Source organism: Lacerta agilis, chromosome 3 (assembly GCF_009819535.1).
Source record: "Lacerta agilis isolate rLacAgi1 chromosome 3, rLacAgi1.pri, whole genome shotgun sequence".
Taxonomy (NCBI): domain Eukaryota; kingdom Metazoa; phylum Chordata; class Lepidosauria; order Squamata; family Lacertidae; genus Lacerta; species Lacerta agilis.
The window spans coordinates 82024900-82048509 of NC_046314.1; the positions used below are offsets into that span (position 1 = coordinate 82024900).

A 23610-nucleotide genomic window follows, 5' to 3' on the forward strand; every position below is an offset into this window, starting at 1 on the left:
ACTTGATATTATTTAACTATACTTTGACTTCCTTGTCAAATTAGACTTGTTCCTTCTTTTCCCAGAGTGTGTTTGATGAGCTGGATGGAGAGGAAATGCGCCGAGCTCGTACAAGGTCCAACCCCTATGAGATGATCCGCGGAGTCTTCTTCCTAAACAGGTCAATGGAGGATCTCAGATTTGCAGCCCTTGAGTTAGCAAGGGCAGACTCTTAACAAGTCTCCCTCTTGCATTTACAGAGCAGCAATGAAGATGGCAAACCTAGACTACGTCTTCGACCACATGTTTACAAACCCAAAGGATTCTAGAGGGGTAAAGGTTTCTCTATATCTGTAAATCTCCAGTGTCTTCTGTGAATGGGTGAATTGGGTGGGAAAATCCTTCAGTTTTATTAAAATAGTTGTTTGTTTGTTTGTTTAAGTGTCCCAGCAGTCAGGGATACAGTAAGGCAATGCAGTTGTTGTTTTGGTTAGTGGGTTGCTTCTGATGAGGTGCTTTGAGTCTCATCCCTTCTCCATTTTTGTAGAAACCTCTAATCAGAGATCGTGATGCAGAACTCCTGTACTTTGCTGATGTATGTGCTGGCCCCGGGGGCTTCTCAGAGTATGTCCTCTGGAGGAAGAAGTGGCATGCAAAAGGTTTTGGCATGACCTTAAAAGGACCAAATGATTTCAAATTGGAGGATTTCTTTGCTGCTTCTAGTGAGCTCTTCGAGCCTTACTATGGTATGTACAAGGGTATATTTATCATGGCACCCCACCCCCTCATAGTTCATCTTCAGTATCAAGTCAAAGACTTAAAGAGTTTTGAATGCACGTGCATTTTTAAATCTGAAACATTTTGGGGACAGCTCTGTCAGTGCCTACAGAAGTTGTATAATTTTTGAAAGTTGATTGCCATATGATCTTAGAGACAGGCAGGCAGGATGCACAGATTGTTGCCACTGTGTCTCATTTTTTTAAACAAAGGATGTAATCAAGTGTGGAAACTACCAAGAATAGCAAGGAATACCAACATCACGAGAGATGAGAGAAGTGGCACTTCTTTTACAAAACTTCTCAGATCACTTTATGTGGAAGTGTAGTCATAAGTTTTTAAAATGAAATAATGAGAAATCTTTGGAAATGATTCTGTGGTATGTAATGACAATAATACACAGCAGACGAGAGCAAATTCCTTGCTTTCCTTGCGCACAGGTGAAGAAGGAATTGAGGGAGATGGAGACATCACCCGTCCCGAGAACATCACTGCCTTCCAGAATTTTGTGCTGGACAATACAGATCGCAAGGGGGTACATTTCTTGATGGCTGATGGGGTATGTTCCTTCTCTTTTTCCTTTGTTCCCTGAGCTAAGAGAGGGACCTAGCTTTGTGCATTGTGATGTGACATTTAGCTTGTTATAAATGTGATGTGATTCAGAGCGCGCGCACACACACACACAAAAAAAATTACCTCTGGATATAGATAATGGATCAGGTTTGTTTTGGGATTGGATTAATGAATGGTTTCATTTCAGTACAAATAAAATCAACAAATACATGGTGTGATGGTTTATAGAACATCACAGCATAGATTTGTTGCTGATGTCCTTCACCAGCAAATCTGAGCACTCAGTGTACAGCATGAAAGCTGCTGCTACCCTCTGCAAGTGCATCCTTGTTCCTTCTGGTTGAATAACTCTCTGTGTGTATGTGTGTGTACACTGTGTGACAGACAATGACAGTGGCTCCTTGTGTGATGAACTGAACTGATAGGTGTGAAGAGAAGGATGATGCGGAGGAGGAACAGACTCTTTAATGAGGCACAGTGCCATGAAGATGATCCTCCACCCTCCTGAGTGTTGGACTGAGGAGGACTACTTCCACCAATTCTCCCTTCTTTGCTCACTCCCCACTCCATCCTTACTATTATCTCAGCTATCTCTTTACTGAAAGTGAGAAGCAAGCTTCCTCTTCCCTGATTATGGAAAGGCAGAAGTGCACATGTTAAGCCCAGGGAGGGAGAAGGCAGCATGCAGCTCTGTGGGCAGGCAGTGGCTTGTCTTGCTCTCCAAAGAGGGAAGGGTGAATTGAATTTAAGTTTTCCGTTTCATGAAATGTGATACTGGGTTTCAGTTACATAAAATGTGATTTGCATTAAGGTTTGCTGTTTGTTGTGTGTTTCAGGGTTTCTCTGTTGAGGGTCAGGAAAACATCCAAGAGATTCTAAGCAAGCAGCTGACTCTTTGCCAGTTCCTCACAGCACTCTCTGTCATACGAACAGGTGCTTCTTCACACACACACTCCCCCCCATCTCTGTATTTCCCCTTCTGTCCCTTGTGGCTTTAGTGTTAACTATTTCAGACTCTCTTATCTCCACCCCCACCTTGTGCAGTATTTTGTAAGAGACCAGCCTCTTCGTTTTTGTAGGTGTTGGTCCTTCCGTTCCTCTTCTATAATTATGGATCACTGTTTTTAAAATTTGGATTTGGATTTGGAAACTTGGCATTTCCTCGTATTTGCAGAATATGACATTCTCATAGCGAGGCAATGGAGAACTTTATGTTGGCTCTGGGAATTACCAGCTTACCATGGAAACGTTCTGAAGGCAGCAGGCCGAGTAATTTGCTGGAATCCCTTCTGTCCAATCTCTTCCCTTTTGGGGGAATTAGGGGAGAAGTGGTAAATGGAGGTGAAAGGGCTGAATGATTTTTGAAAATGTGATTGTTAAGTACCCAAGAGAATATCCTGTGAGATTTCCACAGCATGATCCTCCAAATCATATATGGACAAGAATGGCTGCTGCCATAAATCATGTGTAAAATAGACAGTGTGTGGGACAGATTGGGGAGGCACGCATCCAGATCCCGGCTCAGCCATTATGTTTATTGTGTAGAAGGTACTGTTTTTCAGCCTAATCTCCTTCACAGGTGCTTGTCAGGATAACATGTGATAAGCCCATGTACACCACCCTCAGTGCCTTGGAGGAAGGGTGGGATACAAATATGATTAATAATAAAGTGGTGTGTGTTTCTCCTTTCTCTTTGTAAGGTGTAGCTTCAATTTGCTTTTTCTGCTCCAGGAGGGCACTTCGTCTGCAAAACCTTTGATCTGTTCACGCCATTCAGTGTTGGCCTCGTATACTTGCTCTACTGCTGCTTTGAGCGCGTGTCAATCTTCAAACCTGTGACGAGTCGCCCTGCCAATTCTGAAAGGTGAGACCTGAGCATTGTGGAAAGTGGAAGGTACCTGTCTCTTTGAACACTGCGGCTCTGATAAAAAACGGTCTGAAGTTGCTGCAGCTTTGCTACAAACTCTATGAGAGTTTAGGTGCTGTATCACATTCAAATTGTTTTGCTAAATATTTCCTTGTACTTCAAGCTGCTAAATGGGAGGCAATTAAATTTTGTAATGAGAGGATCACTTGTAATCCTTCATGCTGTTATATTCGTTAATGCCTGTGCTTGAAGTTTCTTTTTGCCTCCTACCTTTTTCAAATACTTTTGAAGTAAAATTTCATCAGACAGAAAATGACCAGAAATCATACATACCTTCTTTTCAGTGAATTTGATGCCTCTGGTGCCATTGCCAAAAGAAGCCCAGATCACAATAAAATGTTTCTAAAGCACATTCCCAGTTAATTGCAGGATTGTTGCCTAGGGTACTGCAGCTCATCTGGGGCAAGTCAGTATCTCTAATTTTCTTGTCCTTAAAATAGGAATAAAACAAGATGGAACTGGGAAAGTGCTTTGCACTAGTGGAAGTAATAAAATAAATGATAACCAATAAAGGTTGTCATCGCCTCTTGCAAAGCTGTATTTATTTCATCTTACAGTTTGGCACAATGCATCAGAAGGTCATTATAGTTAATGAGCAAATAGTCTGTCTCACCCTGCAGGTATGTGGTATGCCGAGGATTGAAGTCTGGAATTGATGACGTGAGAGACTATCTTTTCTCGGTGAACATCAAACTCAATCAGCTACGCAACACAGACCAGGATGTAAACCTCGTTGTCCCTTTGGAAGTAATCAATGGTGACCATGATTTCCATGATTACATAATCCGATCAAATGAAAGGTGAGTTGAAGGGCAGTGAGAAGAAATTGCAGGGTTTTGTGGTACCCTTTCTGCTAGTCACTTTTCCTAAGCTGTCTGCTTCCAATAATTCTTCCTCTGCATAGTCCATATATTGTGGATTAGTTCACAAGACAAAGTGAATGATGAACTTTATGGGACATACTTCTCTGCTGTATATGTGTCAGTCAAATCAATACGTGTGCTTGGCAGAAGGTGAATAATGAAGTAACACTGTATAACTCGTGTCCTGTCCTTTGTTTTCAAATGCCAATTAGGCACCATTCATTGTAGATGCATGATTAATGGCACATCTAGATTTTCCACTCCTGCCTTATATATTGTAGTCTCAGGGCTTTCTCTACTCTGCAGTGATAATATAAAACTGGTATTATCAGTTGATTGTAAGAAATCTTGCTAATTTCTGTTTTTTAGCGTACTTTATTCACTTGTTCAGTCTCATCATGCGAAAGGCTGGACTGGATGAATCCCAAACTGGAATTAAGATTGCCGGAAGAAATATCAACAACCTCAGATATGCTGATGACACAACCTTGATGGCAGAAAGTGAGGAGGAATTAAAGAACCTTTTAATGAGGGTGAAAGAGGAGAGCGCAAAATATGGTCTGAAGCTCAACATAAAAAAACTAAGATCATGGCCACTGGTCCCATCACCTCCTGGCAAATAGAAGGGGAAGAAATGGAGGCAGTGAGAGATTTTACTTTCTTGGGCTCCATGATCACTGCAGATGGTGACAGCAGTCACGAAATTAAAAGACGCCTGCTTCTTGGGAGGAAAGCAATGACAAACCTAGACAGCATCTTTAAAAGCAGAGACATCACCTTGCCGACAAAGGTCCGTATAGTTAAAGCTATGGTTTTCCAAGTAGTAATGTATGGAAGTGAGAGCTGGACCATAAAGAAGACTGATTGCCAAAGAATTGATGCTTTTGAATTATGGTACTGGAGGAGATTCTTGAGAGTCTCATGGACTGCAAAAAGATCAAACTTATCCATCCTTAAAGAAATCAGCCCTGAGTGCTCACTGGAAGGACAGATCCTGAAGTTGAGGCCCCAGTACATTGGCCACCTCATGAGAAGAGAAGACTCCCTAGAAAAGACCCTGATGTTGGGAAAGATGGAGGGCACAAGGAGAAGGGGACAACAGAGGATGAGATGGTTGGACAGTGTTCTCGAAGCTACTAACAAACTGCGGGAGGCAGTGAAGGATAGGCGTGCCTGGCGTGCTCTGGTCCATGGGGTCACGAAGAGTCGGACACGACTGAACGACTGAACAACAACAACAACATTTCTGTATTATCCTGACCAGCCATCCTTCTCTTCTTTTTAACCTGAAAAGTAACAATAATAATAAAACTTACTTTCTGCACAGATAGGAATAGTCATAGGTTAACATAAACAACAACACACAAAACCCAACCTCCTTTTGTGAAGGAAGAGTGAAAATGTTCCTCAATTCCCTGGCATTGCAGCATGGCCAGTTACTGTATTGTATTGAAATTGGTCGTTCTGTCTGTTGGTTATTTTTCATGTGCATTCTGATTCACAGGACCTTCAGATAGCTACGTTGTCAATTTAGTAGATAACCTATTCTAAAGCTGGGACCTGCTTTCTCTTCCAGACTTTGCGCTGTTCAGATCAAAGCACTGGCCAAAATCCGTGCCTTTGTTCAAGACACGTAAGTATATTTCTATTTAAAGGTACTCTTGGGTGAGGGCCAAACTGTGATTCAGGTTTGTTGTTTGTACTGTTTGAGATGTTACAGCCTTCATTTGGTGGAGACTTGCATGAAAGTGATTCCATTCCAGGGAATGTTAGCTGAGTTAGCGTCATTCAAGTCAGTGAGCCAAGTTTGTGCTTTGCGGAATTCTTTTACAGATCCTCCAGGTGTAATTTCTGAGGTCTAGAGCAGCATTTCAGAAGTTTATTTGGGGGTCTTCTTCACCTTGTTTTTCATCTTATGGTGCATAAATCACTATGTGAATTGGAAAGAAGAATCCATTCTTGGGGACAGATGTGTGTGTTGGGGGGGCAAGCTGAATTATCTTTTTTACTGGAAAATTCAGAAAAATATTCAAAAATTCTTCTAGAACCTTGAATGAACCACGACAGGCTGACATCCGAAAGGAGTGCCTCCGACTCTGGGGGGTGAGTAAAACCACAGAACAGCAAACTATAGTTTAGTAGTTCTCCTTTTTTAATGTGTATAGAAGTCTCTGTCTTCTCTGTTGAAGAGGATTATCTTCCCTTTTAAAAAAACACAGGGCATGCTAGGGACTGTATATATTGTTTATATATAATTCTGTGTATTTAGAGAGTGGTGGTTGGAGAAAGAGATTTTTAAAAAATTCATTTCCCAAAGGGTGGGATTGTCGCTGAACTAAAGATCTTCAGTGACAGAAAAATTAGTACTAAGTTAATTGTGAATGCGAGCTTAACTTACTTGAGACATTCATGATGAATGCAAACTGCCTTATATAGCATCCATATATTAAATGCCTGTTCCTGACTTACACACCACAATAGGTCATCTTGGACAGCAAGTCTCCTTGGCCTAGATTATGAATATGATTACTGATCATTATACTAAGTTGCATTGACCTATTAAAGTAAATTACAAAGCTGCAGGCCATGCTTTTTACACTGAAAAATACAGTGTTCTTTGAGGTATCACAGCACATACAGTCTCAGAATGAATTCTTTCTCTCTTGGCTACCCTACTTTTTTGGGTTAGAAGTGTGCAACTAATGAAGTTCAAACTTTCATCACTTGGATTTTATTTCAAATTGATATTCCTGTGACAAAAGCGTAGACTGAAACATAATGTATGATGAATCTTTAAGTAACAGCTCTTGCTTTTTAGTATGTATCCCATTCCTATTATCTGAGAAATATCTCTTTGGCTTAAAATGTTTAGAGGCTGAGAGAGTAAATGTCATTCTGTGTGTGTGGACGAAAAGGGAATGTCATACCCTAAGTAACCAAAAAGAACAATGCCACTTAGTGCTAGCCAGCTCTTAAGAGTGCTTCAATATCCCCTTTTGTAGTCACAGTCTGATAAGTTGATTACACTGTTAGTACATGCTTTAGGTATATTGTTCTAAATGAAGTTAGTGATTGTGAGTAGAGAATCATGGTGCAGTGCTGTTTTTGGTTAATTAGCCAAAATAAGAAGTCGTATTTTGGCATGTGTATGAGTTGCTACTCAGGATACTCCATAGGACCCTAACATAAATAAACATTGATCCTTTTAGACAAGAGCGATTTCTCCCCAAACATAAAAAGGACCTCACTTTCAGCATTCATGGAAACTACTCTGTAGCAAATGGGTGGAAAACTTAGGGTCCTCCAGGAGTTGTTGGCTATAGCTTCTATCCTGCCTGATCACTGACTGGGCCTGATGGGCTGTGGAGTCCAACAACAGCTGGAGGACCACAAGTTTCTCATCCTTGCTATAAGTGGGGCCACTGGATACATATACTTCGTCTCTCATAGCTGAGAAGAAGAAAACCAAATAGGAACACAGGAAGCTGCCTAATGCCAACTCAGACCATTGACCCATCTAACTCACTGATTGTCTGTGGCTCACCAGGATTTCAGACAGCAGGCTCCACTGTGGAGCTTTGACTCTTCAGCTGCAACCTGTCATCCCTGCATGAAAGTTGGATTGTGGGGATTTTTATGGCAACATATTTTGTCAGCTTAATTATCTATTGTGTGAAAGAGTACTTTTTTCTTTTTATTTGAAAAGGAACTGCTGTTCCCATTGTTCCTATTGAAATCAATTGCCAAAGTTTACTGGGTGTTTTGCAGGCATGTTGAAAAGCTGTAGAAGTAGTGTGTAGCAATACTTCAAAAACAATGCTGCTGCTCAAGCGTTGGGTTCTTTCATTCATGAGAGGCAGAGAGATTGTGAATGAGAGGACAAAAATAGCCTGAGTACAAGTTAATTTTGATCCATCAGTAACTCAGGGAAACTCAAGCTCTTCTGTCTTTTACAAAGTAAGTTACCGTATTTTTTGGTCCATAAGGCGCTCCGGATCACAAGACACACCTGTTTTTTTAATTTTCCTGGTTTTCCTCCTCTAAAAGGCAGGGAGGAGGGCGCTGGAGGGGGAGCCCCTTCTCCCATCACAGCGGCTCCGTTTCTCCCCCCTCTCATGTCCCTTTAAAACAAGCGGGGATGAGCCTGCTTTTGGCATCGGCGTGCGGGGCGCAGGGTGGTGGAGAAAGCAGCAGCATCCCCGCTGTTTTCTCCACCACCCTGTGCCTTGCACCGATCCCAAAAACCTGCTTTTCGGATCGGCGGGCAGTGCATGGGTGGTGGAGGAAATCCTCCACCAACCTCCCTGCCGCCCACCAATCCCAAAAGCAGGCATCGCAGCTGCCTCCCACTACCTCCCGCCGAACGCGGCGGGGGATGGGGGAGGCAGCGGGAAGCGCAGAGGATGTTGTTGGATCGTGCCAGCACCTCCGTTCGCCGAAAGAAGCTTCTTTCGGGGAACGGAGGTGCTGGCACGATCCAGCAACATCACCGCTGCCCCCCCACCTCCCGCTGAACGCAGCGGGGGATGGGGGGAGGCAGCGGGAGTGAAGCCTTCGCTCCATAAGGCGCACAGGGATTTCCCCTTCCTTTTCAGGAGGGAAAAAGTGTCTTATGGAGCGTAAAATACGATAATATTTTAATGTGCCTCTGCCTTGGTTTCTTTTTGCTTCTCCATATGTCCCCTTTATTCTATGCCTGATGAACAGCAAATAATTAGAAGCAATGATGGAATAAATGTAATGTGTGAATGAAATCCTTGTTGACTCATTTTCTCTTTGGTTGCTCTAGATTCCAGACCAGGCCCGAGTTGCTCCATCCTCTTCTGATCCCAAGTCCAAGTTCTTTGAGCTAATTCAGGTGAGACTTCCGGTTGCCGTTTGTTCTGTATGCTCAGATTAAATTAATGCTCTTTACCATGAGACAGCAGAAAGCAAAGATGGGGAAAACACCCCCTGCAAGGCTTCTTATATTGGTTGCTGTTAACAGCAAAAGGTGATGTGTATCGTTGTAAGTTTGGAGCTGGCTATTACGGAGAGGTATATCTGCTTCGGCCTTTTCTAAACGGATGTATCTACTTATAAACTCTCTGGTTCAAACAATCAGTTTTGCAGACAATATATTTGTGATCAGATGCAGCATTGCGCAGTTATTTTGACAACTGGCTGTGGGGGCAGAAAATGTCACTACATCAGTAATAGTAATTTATTATTTGTATCCCGCCCATCTGAGTGGGTTGCCCTAGCCAGTCTGGGCATATAAAAATACAAGGAAACATCAGGTATTAAAAACTTCCCAATAATCTTCAAGTGTCTCTGGAAAGTCGTGTAGTTGTTTATCTCTTTGACAGCTGATGGGAGGGCGTTCCACACGGTAGGTGCCACTACTGAGAAGGCCCTCTGCCTGGCCTCCTGTAACTTCACTTCTTGCAAGGAGGGAACTGCCAGAAGACCCTTGGAGCTGGACTCAGTGTCTGGGCTGGAAGATGGTGGAGATATGCAGTTTATGGAGCATGGAAACGACTTCCTTGATTCCAGTCATTGTGATAGCCTTTTTTGGGATAACAATTCCCTCTTCTTTTTTGTTTTAGGGTGCTGACATGGAGATCTTCAGTTACAAACCAACACCTCTCAACTCAAAAACCTTGGAGAAAATCCGACCTGTGCTGGATTACAGGTGCATGGTGTCAGGAAGTGAGCAGAAGTTCCTTCTAGCACTAGGGGTAAGTGGTAATAATGAAATGTAACAATGAGTTTCAGCGCGAGAAAAAACAACAACCCTGAATGTTTTAAGCAAGTTGGTGCTTGGTTTGCAATTTCATTCAGCCATGCGTTGCTCCTGTTTATCCGCAGGAATGGTCTTGTTTTAGATCCTGGCTTAAATCGCCATGGTGGTTGTTTGGTCTGTGGATTCCCTTTGCTAGTATCTCACTGATACATTACAAGCCAATTTTTATAGTAAGCTTTACCTTGTTTTATAATTTCACCAACTACATGATCTTATCATGTTCTGATAACACAATTTCTTAATTTCTTCAGTGAAATTAAGTCCCTCGCTTGTGAGGGCTAAAGAGAAGCTTGCTAAACAAGCTGAATAACGGTTTACTCTTTATTTATTTATTTATTTAATAAAATTTGTACACTGCTTGATTGTAAAGACCTTAAAGCAGTTTAGAACAGATAAAAAAGTAAAATCCAGAAAAACTTAGAAATCTACTTTAAAACATACAAAAGTTAAAATACTAGAACAGATAAAATTTAAGATTTTCTTCTTCCGCTGACAACCTTTTAGATGCTTCGTTATAAAGTACATTCCACTGTGGCAATCTCTCTCTCTCTTTCTATCTCTGCTGGCCTGGTACTAACTCCAAGAGACTGTGGCCTCCTCTGTGAACTCCTTTGGTCCCTAATCTTGCTGCCTTCCTGTTTGTTTACATGCAGAAGTCTCAGATATACACTTGGGCTGGTCGCACATCAGATCGCTGGACCAAACTGGACTTGAAAACAGAATTACCACGGGACACTCTTCTGTCTGTGGAGATAGTTCATGAGCTGAAAGGAGAGGTAAGAGGCTGATTTTTCTTCAGAAGGGGCTAATTTTCTTCTATTAGCAATTTAAAACTCATTACAAGGGGGAAAGGCTTGACAGACTCATCACTAGGGCTTTTGGTAAGGATAGTGGCATTTAAGGTCTTTTTGTGGCTTGCTCTTCCAAGGTAGGCTCACTTGCACACATGCATATACTACAGCCACAGCTCTCCTCTCCAGAAGTGGATCTATCGTTTTCTTACCAATTTACCAAGCTTGCAGAACAAATATTGCTATGGGATTATTATTATTTTTAGTCACTAATCACAAAGTTTAGAGAAGATAATTTATCTTAATGTGTGTCAAGGGATAAATGATTTTCTGCAGGGGATATTCGGGAATGAAAAAATGTAAGCATTCCTGAGACTAGTGCACAAGCAGCAAACAAAATTTAACTACCAGTACCGGTAGTTGGAACACCAGTCCTTATAAAATAAGTTAAAAAATCAGTCCGGGTAAATCAAGGCATTGACACAATTTTTCCTATCAATCAATCTCCTGCCCTTTCTCCCAGAGGAACCCCAAGGTGGCAAACAAGTGATAAAGCAATAAATCATACATAAAACGATAAAAAAACTCCACAAAAATTGTCCAAATTAGTAAAATCAGTTTCTTCTAATAAGAACAGGATAAAACAGTTCAAGAATAAAAACTGTGTGCTGAAATTCTAACTTTTTATACTTAAAAAAAAGATGTGTTAGAAACAGTATGAAATGCAAAATGAACTTCAGTGAATACAATCAACAGTAGAATCTGAACAATATCAAAATCATAAAAGAGAACAAAGCATTGTGTGTTACAACTACCGTGGGACCAAATTTCCCATTTCCATCAAGCTTATTACAATTTATCCTAATAAAAATGCTAGTGTTTTTAATTCCATCAAGCACTCTTTGACATTGTTTCGGAAAGCCTAAAATAATGGAATTTTAATCTTCTTAAAGCCTAATTCACAGTTCAGGGTTCACCTAGTGAGACAGAGAAAAGGAGATTTACCTTGCTCAGCCACATGTTCGCTTTGGCACAAAGCTACCTTCTCTTTATAAGCTATTGCAATACGCTTGCTGTGCTCTTGTGTGATCTTTCCATAGCTTCTGACACAGTCCATTTGTTCAGATCCAGTCAGGCTTAGTTGAAGGAACATTTTGGGAGGTGGTTGGTTGTCGCCAGCTTTGCTGGGGTTTATGTGTGTGCAACAGTTTTCAGACTTTTAGGGTGGGAGAACGTAAGAGACTTTGTAAAATAATGAACTGTATAGAGAGAAATTGCCATCTCTGAAACACTCAAATCCAGATTCATGCTGTGGAATTGATTTAGCAATAGGATTGGGACAGCCAAAGGGTACTATTTCTTCACACGGTGCTTAAATTAAAGGATTTCCTACTGCAGGATGTGGCTCTGGCAACTTGTAGAGATGGCTTTTTAAAAGGATTAAATGAGTTAAATGGGAGGTAGATCTTTCCGTGACAGTTAAGAATGGAATGTCCATGTTCTGCCACAATATGTGCATGATTACCTAACGGAGAGAACAAATGTAAGAGTGTTTTCTCCATTACTCTGCTTGCGAGTTTTGCAAGGTTACCTGGCTAGCCACTGTTGCGAGTGCTGGGCTAGAAACACCCCTGATCTCCACCACCTAAGCAGTTACTTCATTCTTTTGGAAGATTGATTTGATCCATAGATTCCTCACCTTCCCCCACCCCCTAAGGCAGCATGCCAATGGGTTTTATCTGTTAACGGGTGAGCTATGAGTTCAACATCCAGAAGCGACAGTCCCACAATCCATTGCCCTGGTCTGCTCTCCAGTTACTTCCCCACAAAGTCACAACATAGTGGTGTCTTATCTAGTATTTGGGAACAATTTTAAAACATCTTAGAAGCGAATTTTCACAGTATAGGCTTAAGCATGTGCAGTATCCTTTATGGAACTGTATATTTGGGGTGGGAGAACCTGGTAATAGCCGAATGCACATGTCATGATAAGCCATAGTTTGAAATAAATGATGGTTTACCAGGAATGATCCCACTGATGATTTGTTTTTATGCTGTTTTTAGCTGTTTTTCAAGTTGTTTTAATCATTGTCTTATATTTGTTGTTAGCCGCCCTGAGCCCAGTTTTTGGATCAGGAAGGGCGGGGTAGAAATAATAAAAATTATTATTATTATTATTATTATTATTATTATTATTATTATTATTATGCCTGGAACCAGCACTCACAGTTTGTTCTCGAAGCAAACCATAAGTGGAAGCCACCTTGGCTTACCGCTTATGGTTTGTTTGGGAGAAGCAAACCATAAGTGGAAGCCACCTTGGCTTACCGCTTATGGTTTGTTTGGGAGAAGCAAACCAAAAGTGCTTGTGGTTTGTTTCCTGGCTCAGGGTGTGGCAAAACCAACATGACGGAGCAGTGTGCCCTGGTTTCCTGTGAACCATAGTTTATTTCAAGCTTATCGTGACATGCAGCCAAAGAGGCACTTTTTTTTAGTATAACTTCTGAAGCAGTCAGTGAGGTGGGAAGCTGTTGCGTATGCAGATGGTATTCTTTGCAACACACTCAAAATACAGCAGCGCTTTGTGAGGTGCCTATTTTCCTCTCCCATAGGGAAAAGCACAGCGAAAAATTAATGCCATCCACATCCTGGATGCCCTGGTGATAAATGGTAGTGATGTCCGGGAACAACATTTCAATCAACGGTAAGCAGAGTTTGGGAAATTACTTGTGTATATAGTTTGATGGGTGCCGGGGGGGTGAGGGGGGGTTCTTAACATAGAGTTTTGGCTGTTCAACAGAATAACCCCAAATAGACACTGGGAAATTTTGAAAGAGCAAACTTCTGAATGCAGTATGCCTTTTCTTGATCTCCACTTAGTTAGCCAATGCAACCCTGTGGCAGAGAAGACTACTCCATTAGCAGCAAGCAATCAAATATTAACATTTGGGAATATACTAGTACAGAAGGGATCCTTTTTCATGAGAAAAAGCCAACATCCCTCAGGTGCCTTCCTAGCCACATTTTACTCCTAGTTTTTCCTATTTTGGGGCTTCCCATAGGCATCTGGTTCTTAAATGGGCCAAACTATTAAATCAGTCAATCTTTAGATTGGTTATGTTATTATCTTGAGTAGCCTCCCCATTGTATAAGACTTTAATCCATTTTTTAGGAAAGCTGAACTAAAGAAATCCTTATTTTTTTGGTTGCAGAATTCAGCTAGCAGAGAAATTTGTAAAAGCCGTCTCTAAACCTAGCCGGCCAGATATGAACCCATCCGGTGAGTGCGGCCTTTGGATTCCTGCTGGCTTCTGGGGCTGTAATTAAAAATACTTTGTAGGTGGTTTGTGCCATGATGGATTTCACATTTAGTTGTACATTAGGAAGCCAGCAAGTGTGATTGTGGGAGGATGCTTCCTATGAAAGACCATTTCAGATCAGTTTGATATGTGAAGAGCTTATCCTTGAAATAAACTGGTTTAGCTCCTAGGCAGAAGAATCAGAGACCAAATGATGTGGTTTTCTTTCTGGGTCTAGTTTGTAACTTATATGAAGACAGGAGGGGAGGACTAAGAAATCAGGGCACAAGAGAGAGCAGCACCACGGATCATCTTGGAAACATACACTTTACTAAAGGTGGTTGTGCCTCTTCAGTTTTAATAATTTTGTTTTGGATAACGAATTTAACCTGCATAAAGCTTGCCAGTCAACAGCACCCTTTCGGAATCAAGTTTGTTGTATAGGACCTGTGTAATATTTCACTGTATTTTTCTGATGCTGAAACAAAATAGCAGGGTTACACCTATTTGTCCAGCCAGCCATCTAAATTCAGCAAGAAGGCTGGTGGTACGGCTGACATGAAGTGCTCAGATCAGTAGAGTTCTGTGATTAGAAGTCATGATCTTTGATAAGTTTTTTTTTTCTTTTTTTTTCTACTTCTCGATCATGAGGGCTAGAAACTTCCTTTTATAGAAAGTCTTAAGATTTTTAGGAGTCTTGATGGGAGCACCTGGGGAGAAAGTTTTTTTAAAGCAGAGTCATCAGCAGTTTTGAAGAGTAGGAACTCAACCTACAGTTAGATGTTGTGGCCAGCATATTATTCCGCTCATGGACTTTTCTCCACAGAGTGAAGGAGGTATACAGGCTAGAGGATATGGAAAAGATTTTTCTAAGGTAAGTCCTCACAAATCCTGGATTTGCAGCCTTTATTTTGTTATTATTTGGACCTTCTCGGGTTTTTTAAAGAGAATATTGTTAATTCTGCATTACTGGTAGGACCCATCAGCCTATCCAAAAGGAACATATGTTTATTGGCTAGCGGATGGAAGTTAGTTAGGTTTTTTATCGCCAAGCCTCCAACACTGTTTTGCCAGCCCTGCAGAGTTCCATCCCCTTTCTCCCTTGTGACATAGAAGAGGCTTGCTGGTGTGGCTGGCTGCTGGGAGAAATACTGGCTGCTTTTAAAGATCAGCACATTCATATTTTGCACAGTGGAATCCATAGATGGTGCTAAAATGGCCAGATTTTAAGCCCTGAATCTATCCGTAGATTCTGGAAGAGTTCTAGCTGCTTTGCCTTAGTACTTTACAAAGCTTTCAGCTGAACCTTCTAAACCATTTCCCCCTCTCTCTCTAATATTCAGAGTCCCTTGGTACCCTTTTAAAAAGGCTCCACAATTTTGTTCATCATGAAAAGTTTTCAGCAGGCCTCTGGTGAGTGTGAGGAGCCCCAGGCTTCCACCAAACTGTGGAGCTGCAGGGGGGAGAACTGCCCCTTTCCCTTTGCATCCCGAAAGTTTGGAGGAAACCTGGGAGTTGTTTAGAGTGTTGGGTGTTCAGAGCACTCAGCAAGTTGATTGTCCCAGATGCATCTTTGATTTGGAGGCTCAGCATGAGGTCACCAGCAAACCAGCTCCCCTTGGGGGTGGGGCATGATCCTGGCAACCTCCTTATCTTGTTTATCCTCACAACACCCCTCTAAAATTAAGTCACAGTTATATTTTTAACAGAGAGAAGAATTTGTGTTGGTAAGTTGACCACAGTGGACTTTATGCCTGGCTAGGGATTTGAACTGCACCTCTTGGACCAGGTCCCAGGGTCCAGCTGTTTGCTGCATTGCTGAGACCTGTGCTTTGTGCATTTTTTTTGTTACTTTGGGTATGAACACCCTGTCTCCTGGTTGTTTGGTGGCGTAGGTTAGAGATGAAGATCATCAAGAGCTCAGGTGGAACCCCACGGCTGTCCTACACTGGCCGTGACGACAGACACTTTGTTCCCACAGGATTGTACATCGTTCGGACTGTCAGTGGTATGTCCTTCTCTGTTCAGGGACTCTTTGCTATGATGGTCAAAGTCAAGCTCTGAAATGTGCATCTCTGCTTTGGTCAAGACAATTACATGGACCATTTTTGCTTTTAAAAAACTAAGAGAGTACATTCCTCTATTTGGTTAGTTGCCTCTCCCATTCTGTATTGGATCCTGATTCTCCTAGCAGAGCGTAGCATTGTGCAGGGAAATGTTGGAAGCTGGGGAAGATCTTGAGGTATTTTATTTATTTATTTTTTGCAGAAAGAGCAGTGCCAAATGCTTGCAGAAGATTGCTGAAGTAGCATTCTCCTTTCATATGCCCCCTGTGCTTTTCTTCCTTAAAAGCCATCCATGGTAAATACTACAGAAGCAGCTTCTCTTCCCATGCATTGCTCTTCCTGTCACCACTCAGGATTGAAATGAGCAGGGTACCCAGTAACTGGATGAGAACTCAAGGGCAGGGCAACTACCTGTCAAGAGGTCAAGTTCCCTTGTCCTCTGTCCATCACCTGGAACATGAGGCTGCCTTTCCTGCCCCATCACTCCTTCTAACAGCGTATTCAGCTAGTGAGTACCAGCAGGATTGTAGCTAAGCCAGGGTCACTGAAAACCAAGCGGAAGGCATAAGCATTCTTGGGGGAATCCCAAGATTGGCAGAAGTACAAAAAACCTTGACCTGACTTGGACCCTACTTAGCTTCAGCAAAGGTGGTAGCCTCATATGCCTTCAGGCCATATCCTGAATTTTCCAGATGTGCCTTAGAAGTGAGGTGCCTTGGTGTACCAAAAAAAAAAAAAGTTTATTGGCAAGTTTTTTCCTTATCACAAGGGTCTTTTAAGGCCCTCTCAGACACTGCTGCTCCATAGCCTTCACAAAGGTAGTAGAACTGCTAGCAAAACTCTTCTGCAGATCTCAACACCTGGGCAGCGCTATATGGGAGGAGGCATTTCATTTAGATATTCAGGCCCAAGTCATTTGGGGCTTTGTATGTCAACATGATCACCTTGACCTGGCCTTGGAAGCACAATGGCAACCAGTGCAGGTCTTTAAAGAATTGGTGTGCTATGTGCCTAGCCAGCAGAGCCCACCAGCACTCTGGCCACTGCATTCTGCACCACTTGCAGCTCCTGAACCATCTCTTAAGGACAGCCTCACATGCAATACTCTACAGTAGTCCAGTTATGTTTCTCTTTTGAATCTGATCTCTTTGTCAACCCCCCCACAGATCCATGGACCATGGCATTTAGCAAAAATTCTAATAGGAAATTTTTCTACAACAAGACGACACATGCATCAACATATGAACTGCCTCAAGAATCTGTTGCATCATTTCAGTGAGTATCATCCAGAAAATACTGCTAATTTATCTAGAAGCAATGAGGGGGATCTTGCCCTGTCAGGTTCTGAATTCTGGGACCTCACAGCAGTCAGACAGAAGCAAGAATGAAATAACCCTTGCTTACTCGAGAATCCTTGAATCTGCTGTAGCTGTCATCTTCTCATTGTCATTCCTGTCTTCCACCTTCAGCCATTAGATGGTTACGAATTCTGCTGCTTGCTTCAACCATGCTACCTTTCTTCTGTTCTGTTTGCTTTTGTTTTTGTGTGTGTGTTTTTATATAAAATGTAGACCCCTCTTTGAAGTTCTTTAATCTCTAGCTCTTTCATACTGCTTTCCTCTGTCCTTAAGGCTCTCCTTAATACTTTGACCAAGGCTCCAGGTGTTAGGATGGCTTTCTATCTAAGCCATTATATGCAGTTGCTAGTGAACCCCAAACCTTTCCCACTTCCTGCGGCGCATGCAGAGAACTTGGAAAAGAGGAGTATCTGCTTTGCAGCTGAGTTTCTGCAGGATGGGCAAGAAGGATGAGACCTGTGGGTATAGGGCAGTATACAAACAAACAAACAAACAAACAAACAAACAAACAAACAAACAAGGTGTCTTCTGCAGAAGCCTAGCAGAAAAAGACATAAACTAGCACCCTTCCCCCCCCCTCCTCCAAGTCCTTTCTCCTGTGAACTCAGCTTGCACAAGAATGCTCAGCAGAGGGCCAAAATGTCTGTCCATCTCTATTCCTTCTGCCTACCCTTTTGCTGCTCTGCATCTTTGTGATTCTTTCCCCCACCCCAAACACACACTTCTAAAAGCTTATTTCTTCTCTCGTTTTCTGGAATAAGTTTTCAACCTTTACTCATCTTAGTATAGCAGTCCACTTCGGTGTCCTGTCTGCCCTCTTAGTGTCCCATCTCATTGATGTCAGCCTGCTATTTCAGCCCTCCATAAACTGCATCCCCCTCCATTTATAAAGGAGGCTTTTCCCCTGACCACAGGATTAGAAGTCCTTAGTTGTAAAGCTGAATCTATGATGTGTACTACATATAACACAGAATTGTCGCTTATCCAAACCAGTGTTAGCAGAAGCACTTACAGCTTTTTAAACATGGACTATGTAGACAATGAGAGGCTCATTCTCAGGAGTTCTGTTTACCCTAAGAAAAAGCCAGCCTACAGTAGTTCTCGGGCCCGAGAGTGTTTGGCTCCTGGGAACTCCTGCCGAGTCGCTTCTAGTTTTCCACCTCTCTTGCATTGAATAGTTTTAGAGAAACTATAAGAGCCCTTTGAACTTCCTTTTGTCAAATGCTAAGTAGGCAGTAAGCGGCATCTCACTTTCTTTCAGGAACTCAGGAATTCTTTCCTTTCCCTTCCTCATATTGCATATTTTCTGCAGAAAGCATAACTGTGGCTCTGAAAACAGTGGGAAGGAAGAGGCTTATGTGTGACTTTGATAATGGATGTTTTGCATTATCATTTGTGAACTCTAATATGGTTGTAATTAGGCACTGATATATTTTCTTGTCACAATGCTAATATCAGAACAGTGCAACTAAATAGGCTGTGAATATTAAATGCCAGTAATTGTTGGACTCGAAGGCCGCTTTGTCTGTGGCAATTAGCTACTTGCTTTTTCTCCAGTATGACAACACTGTTAAACAAGGAGGGGAACCTGAGCTCAGGCAGAAATAGAGACCTGATCAGTGAGGCTGCTCCAAGAGGATTTTTAAAAAGATCTGACCATACAAAACTTATTTATCTAAAATGTCAAGTTTTGCTGAGCAGTCAGAGTTGCTGCAGCTCCTGCGGTTTCCATTCTGGTTGCTGGACTCTTCAGAAGTCTCCTGTAAGTTCTTTTATAGATTCTGCTAAGGGTACTTCATTTTCCTCACCCCCTCAGAAGTCTAAACATTTTTTGTGGCTCTGTGTGTGTTGGGTTCCCCCGCTTTCAGACACAAAAGGCATTGATTTCCCCCTTCTAGTCAGTACTTTGACTTGAGGCAAAAATAAGGTTGTTTCTGTTAAAACAACCTTTGTACACCTGGCTGTGGTGTCTGTGTCTGCAGTCTGCAAGTCCTTTAATTGGTGGGTCTTGCAGAAATTATCGATCTTGGCAGTTAGGCTTTCTCTAAGGCATCAGAGCAGAGGGAGCAAACTTTTTTTTTTTTGGCCACATGACCAGCGGACACAGGCTTTTGATACTTGAGGTCTGCATGTTCAGCTTGAGATTCATATTCCCACTTGAGAGCTGGCAAAAGGTCCCTCCTCTCTCTCGGTGCTGATTCTGCCATAATGCACAGACGAAACACGCATACGTGGCCATTTTTCACACTGAAGTACCTTATCAGCCATATCTATTCCCTGGAAGCTGAAGGTTAGACTTTGTGGGGTATTTGAAGGTGGAATTCAGTGTTGTGCTCCTCCCATCATTTTGTCTGTGCAAGCATTCCAGCTTTCTGGGTAGAAAGACCCGCTCTCTGCTTCCCCTCTTTGCTGTTCTGGAGGGGGTGGGTTTCCTCCTGACACTCCCCCTGAGCCAATTTAGGGGGCACGTAGGGGATGGGGATGGAAGCCCCATTGCACAGGTGGTCAAGATTGGCTGAAGATGTTGATATCAGGCTTCTAATAGGACTTCCAGAAGTGAAGGAAGATACTGACCACACCTGTGGCTACTACTCATCATTCTGTTGTGCCCCCTACGTCCAAAAAAACAACCAAATACCCTACCCATCCTTCTTTGGCAATGGACCCCTCTGGCTAGGCAGGCTCACCACCAGTTCCTCAGAATGGGTTCTTGCCATTGAAGGTGAAGCAAACTCTTCTACACTGGGCTTACCTTATGGTGATCAGACACACACACACACACACACACACACACACAGAGAGGAGAGAGAGAGAGGGGGAGGGAGGGAGGAAAGAGCTACAGTTTTGGATAACATTTAGTTATTTTGCTTTCTCCCTTTGTCTTCACCCATATTAACCCTCAGTGGTAGCAAAGGCACAAGTGAATCATGCTTGAGACCAAATACAGGAAATTTGCAAAAGAATGTAACAACTCGCTGTTTTTGCAATAGAATGTAACAAACTAGAAATTATATGCTAATTTGTATAAAGCTGTGCACAGCATTTGAGCTCTTTTGCTAGTGCGGTCAGTCTGAAAAATCCCTGGAGATTATTCAGTACATAATCTGGCTTCCTGGATATCCTTTTGGTTTTCTTTTTAATGCACTCTGCTACATTCCTTTAAAAGGAGCCTTTTGTGCCTTATGAAAGTTAATTGAAAGCACTGCCTTATTCTAAGTCCAGATCAGTTAACCTGGTAATACTGTGTCTCAGCTTGCTGCCATTCCAGCAATACAAACAGAGGTCATTGCCTGGAATCCAGAGAGCTTTTTAAACTAGTGATAGAACTGAGGGCCTTATAGACGCACTGTTTGCAACGCCTGGGTCCAACTCCCTGTGCTGGTTCTGTCTTCTTTGTCCACAGAATTTGCTACTTCAGTCGCCTCTTCTGGGAGTGGGGGGGAAGCGTCAGAGTGCACGACTCTCAAAAAAGGGACAGTTCGGAGAAGCTATCCAAAGACGCTGTCTTATCCTTCATCAGACTCCACTCGCCCTACGACCAGCTCCTCACGCGATCCTGGGGGACAGGAAATGAGCCTGGGTTGGAATCTTCAGCAGCTGATTAGAATCAAGTTTCTTCCAGCTGCTTGCAGTGAGCCATGGAGGAAAACTATGTCAAGGAAGCCTGTCCGGGTGGTAGGGGAATCAGTGCAAAACAAATGGGAATGGCTTCCGACTGCAAACTAACTCTGTACATAAATACTGCTCTGGGCAGTTTATCCTGCAAGTACCACAGAGGTAAGATTCCTGGAGCAGAGGACATTCTTCTGGATTGATCCCCACCATCTCTTTCTAGGGCTTTCCCCACCTGTGCGACAACCACCTGGCCTCCATGTAGCAGAAGGCACAGCGAGCAAGAGGATGCACACAGCTCCTGTGTCGTGCTTGTAAGAGTGGGAGACAATGTAGCTGGAGGGAAGAATGGATTTTTAAAGGCCTCAATTTGTCCTTTTTGGTGCCTCTGCTTTAGGAGCCTGGTGTGAATTCACTGGGAAGTTTGGCTCTCGCAGCGCTACCTCCTTGTGGCTCATGCCTAGGGAGTTCTGGGTGCTAGAGGGGAGACAACTGGGCAAATGGAGGTATTGATTGTAATGGTTCAGGGGTAGTTACTGCCGACAGTGACTTGCGACTATGTTGAAAGCTGGGTTTCATGCTTCTATGCAAAGTAAGTTTGTTACGTTTTCCCACTCTCCACTTTCAGTAATGCAAATGGGGTCACCCCAAGCAGTTCCATTTTGAAATCCTTGAGGCATGCCTAGTGTTTTTCACTGAGTTCAGCGAGTTGGGAAGATTTGAATTTAAGGATTGGTGGCCTCCAGAAGCATGTGGTTTGGTTGAACCATCTGGACTTGATTTTTCCAGGGTGTCGCCAGCCCTCTTCTAAATAGGTCACTTTCCCTTGGCCTTTTTAATTATTAAAATAAGCACCAGAAATCATTTTTACATTTAGATCAAAATTTCCTCTGTAATGAAGGCACAGGGATCTTCTTTTTGTTTCCTGCAATGACGATGAAAAATAACCTTTGCTTTTCTGACCTGTATTTTGGCATTTAAGCTCTCGTGTGCTGAGAACAAAAGACCAGCTTGAAGGGGCACGATGGTGCTTCCCCATGTTGCGACTTTGCTTGAGATGAAGGCAAACCTTTGCTACGTTTTCTAATGGGAGCCAGCCATTAATACACTGCAAAAGATTCTGGAGGCAGTGAAGGCACGGAAGTGTTTGCACATGTTGGCAAGAAGGGGCAGCGTTGACTTAAGGGGTAGCCTAGATTGTGCCTTAGGAAATCTGCGAAGCTTCCTGCAATTGAAGGCACCATCCAAGTCTCTGCCCTCATAGCAAAGCACCCAGAACAGGACATTAACAAGGGACACCCAAGTCTGCTGTGGGAGGTACTAGGCAAGGCACCACCACTCCACACAACCCTTTATAAACCTCCTTATAAGCAGAACCTAAATCTTGTGACCATTTTTGTGCTTTTATTAGGCATGGCCTTCAAGCCTGCTGTTCTTCAGTCACAAGGTTCACATACATTCATACTTCATTTATAGCAGTAGCTTAAGCAGTTGTCGAGCTTGATCAAGGCTTTGCACTACTGGAACTTGTTTGAGGTTCCTTTACTGGAACGGCAACAGGAGTTGCAAGCTGTCTCTTTGCACAGCGGTTGAAGTCTCTGTTATCAGGCATGAGGAGGCCACTCCGTATACTGGAGGGACATCAGCTGGCCAAGGGGTGGTGCCAACACCAAAGGTTTTGCTTTTTCAGGGCAATTGTGGCAGGAACAGGGCAAGTTTCAAATCAAAATTGCCTTCCTGACGGGATCATCCTCTGGGTAGAGCATAGGGCAGTGCTTCCCCCATTTTTATTTCAAGTGGGAAGGGACAAAGGTGAATAAATAACCTGACTCCTCTAATTTGAACATGGCATTGGTTTCTGAAAGTACCTGTTTTGAAGAACAGCATTGTGTGTTTTGAGCTGCCTTCTCCCTGCGCCTAATATGACAGCAGATGAGACTAATGAGACATGTAATTAACAGTGGGTATTCTAGCTCAGAACCTCCTTACCTGCTGGCATAGAGTATTTCAGAAAGGTTTTATTATAAGACCTGACTTCCTCTGATGTTAGTCTACATTTTTGAGGGCATTGGTAGGGGAAGTATGAATACTGGGGTAGAATGATTTCAGAAATGTCTATCCTCACTTAATTCACCTGCGTTACAGCTAATTTTGTTGCCATAGGGCTAGTAAATGGTGTTAGTAAAAGATCTAATGGCATCTTGTGAGGTCAAGATTCTTCCATTGCGAAGTACACTAGCTGGGGAGCCTAGCTCTCCAAGTCATTTCAAGATCTGTTAAAGGCTGCATGCCTAACACTAATGAACATTAAAGCAGCTTTATTCCAGTATTGGGGAATGGACTCTTGATAAGTTCAGATCATGGAAGGCTATTAGAAAGACGGCCTGGATAATGCAACCTGCTGTTGTTGCCTGTTCTCATACCAGCCCATGGGGGAAGGTGGTCAAAAATGTCTTGCTGAAAGGAATGTTGACACAATGTGTTCTGTGAAGCTGTGTACCATTTGTATTTGTTCCTCTTCCCTTTTTGTCTGCATCGCCAATACAATCGTTATAATTCAGAAATGTGCTGTGTTTTTGG

General features: G+C 42.7%; 1 protein-coding gene across 5 annotated transcripts in view; it reads left to right on the forward strand.

Annotated features, from left to right (window-relative positions):
* CMTR1 (cap methyltransferase 1) overlaps window positions 1–23597 on the forward strand; it is a 34426-nt gene extending 10829 nt beyond the window's left edge. For 2 of the 5 annotated variants that reach the window (XM_033144570.1, XM_033144571.1), the window contains exons 7-21: window positions 66–160; window positions 240–312; window positions 527–725; window positions 1197–1315; window positions 2166–2262; window positions 3061–3193; window positions 3877–4056; window positions 5696–5752; window positions 6165–6222; window positions 8909–8977; window positions 9708–9839; window positions 10558–10680; window positions 13308–13399; window positions 13908–13975; window positions 14624–14730. In XM_033144570.1, coding sequence (XP_033000461.1) covers window positions 66–160; window positions 240–312; window positions 527–725; window positions 1197–1315; window positions 2166–2262; window positions 3061–3193; window positions 3877–4056; window positions 5696–5752; window positions 6165–6222; window positions 8909–8977; window positions 9708–9839; window positions 10558–10680; window positions 13308–13399; window positions 13908–13975; window positions 14624–14667 — 1539 coding nt within the window. In that variant the 3' untranslated portion in view covers window positions 14668–14730. Of the gene's footprint in view, window positions 1–65; window positions 161–239; window positions 313–526; window positions 726–1196; window positions 1316–2165; window positions 2263–3060; window positions 3194–3876; window positions 4057–5695; window positions 5753–6164; window positions 6223–8908; window positions 8978–9707; window positions 9840–10557; window positions 10681–13307; window positions 13400–13907; window positions 13976–14623; window positions 14731–14820; window positions 14869–15889; window positions 16003–17226; window positions 17336–20821 lie in introns of those variants that run through there. The other 3 variants (XM_033144573.1, XM_033144572.1, XM_033144567.1) reach the window with 3 other exon arrangements.
* The last annotated feature ends 13 nt before the right edge of the window (window positions 23598–23610 follow it).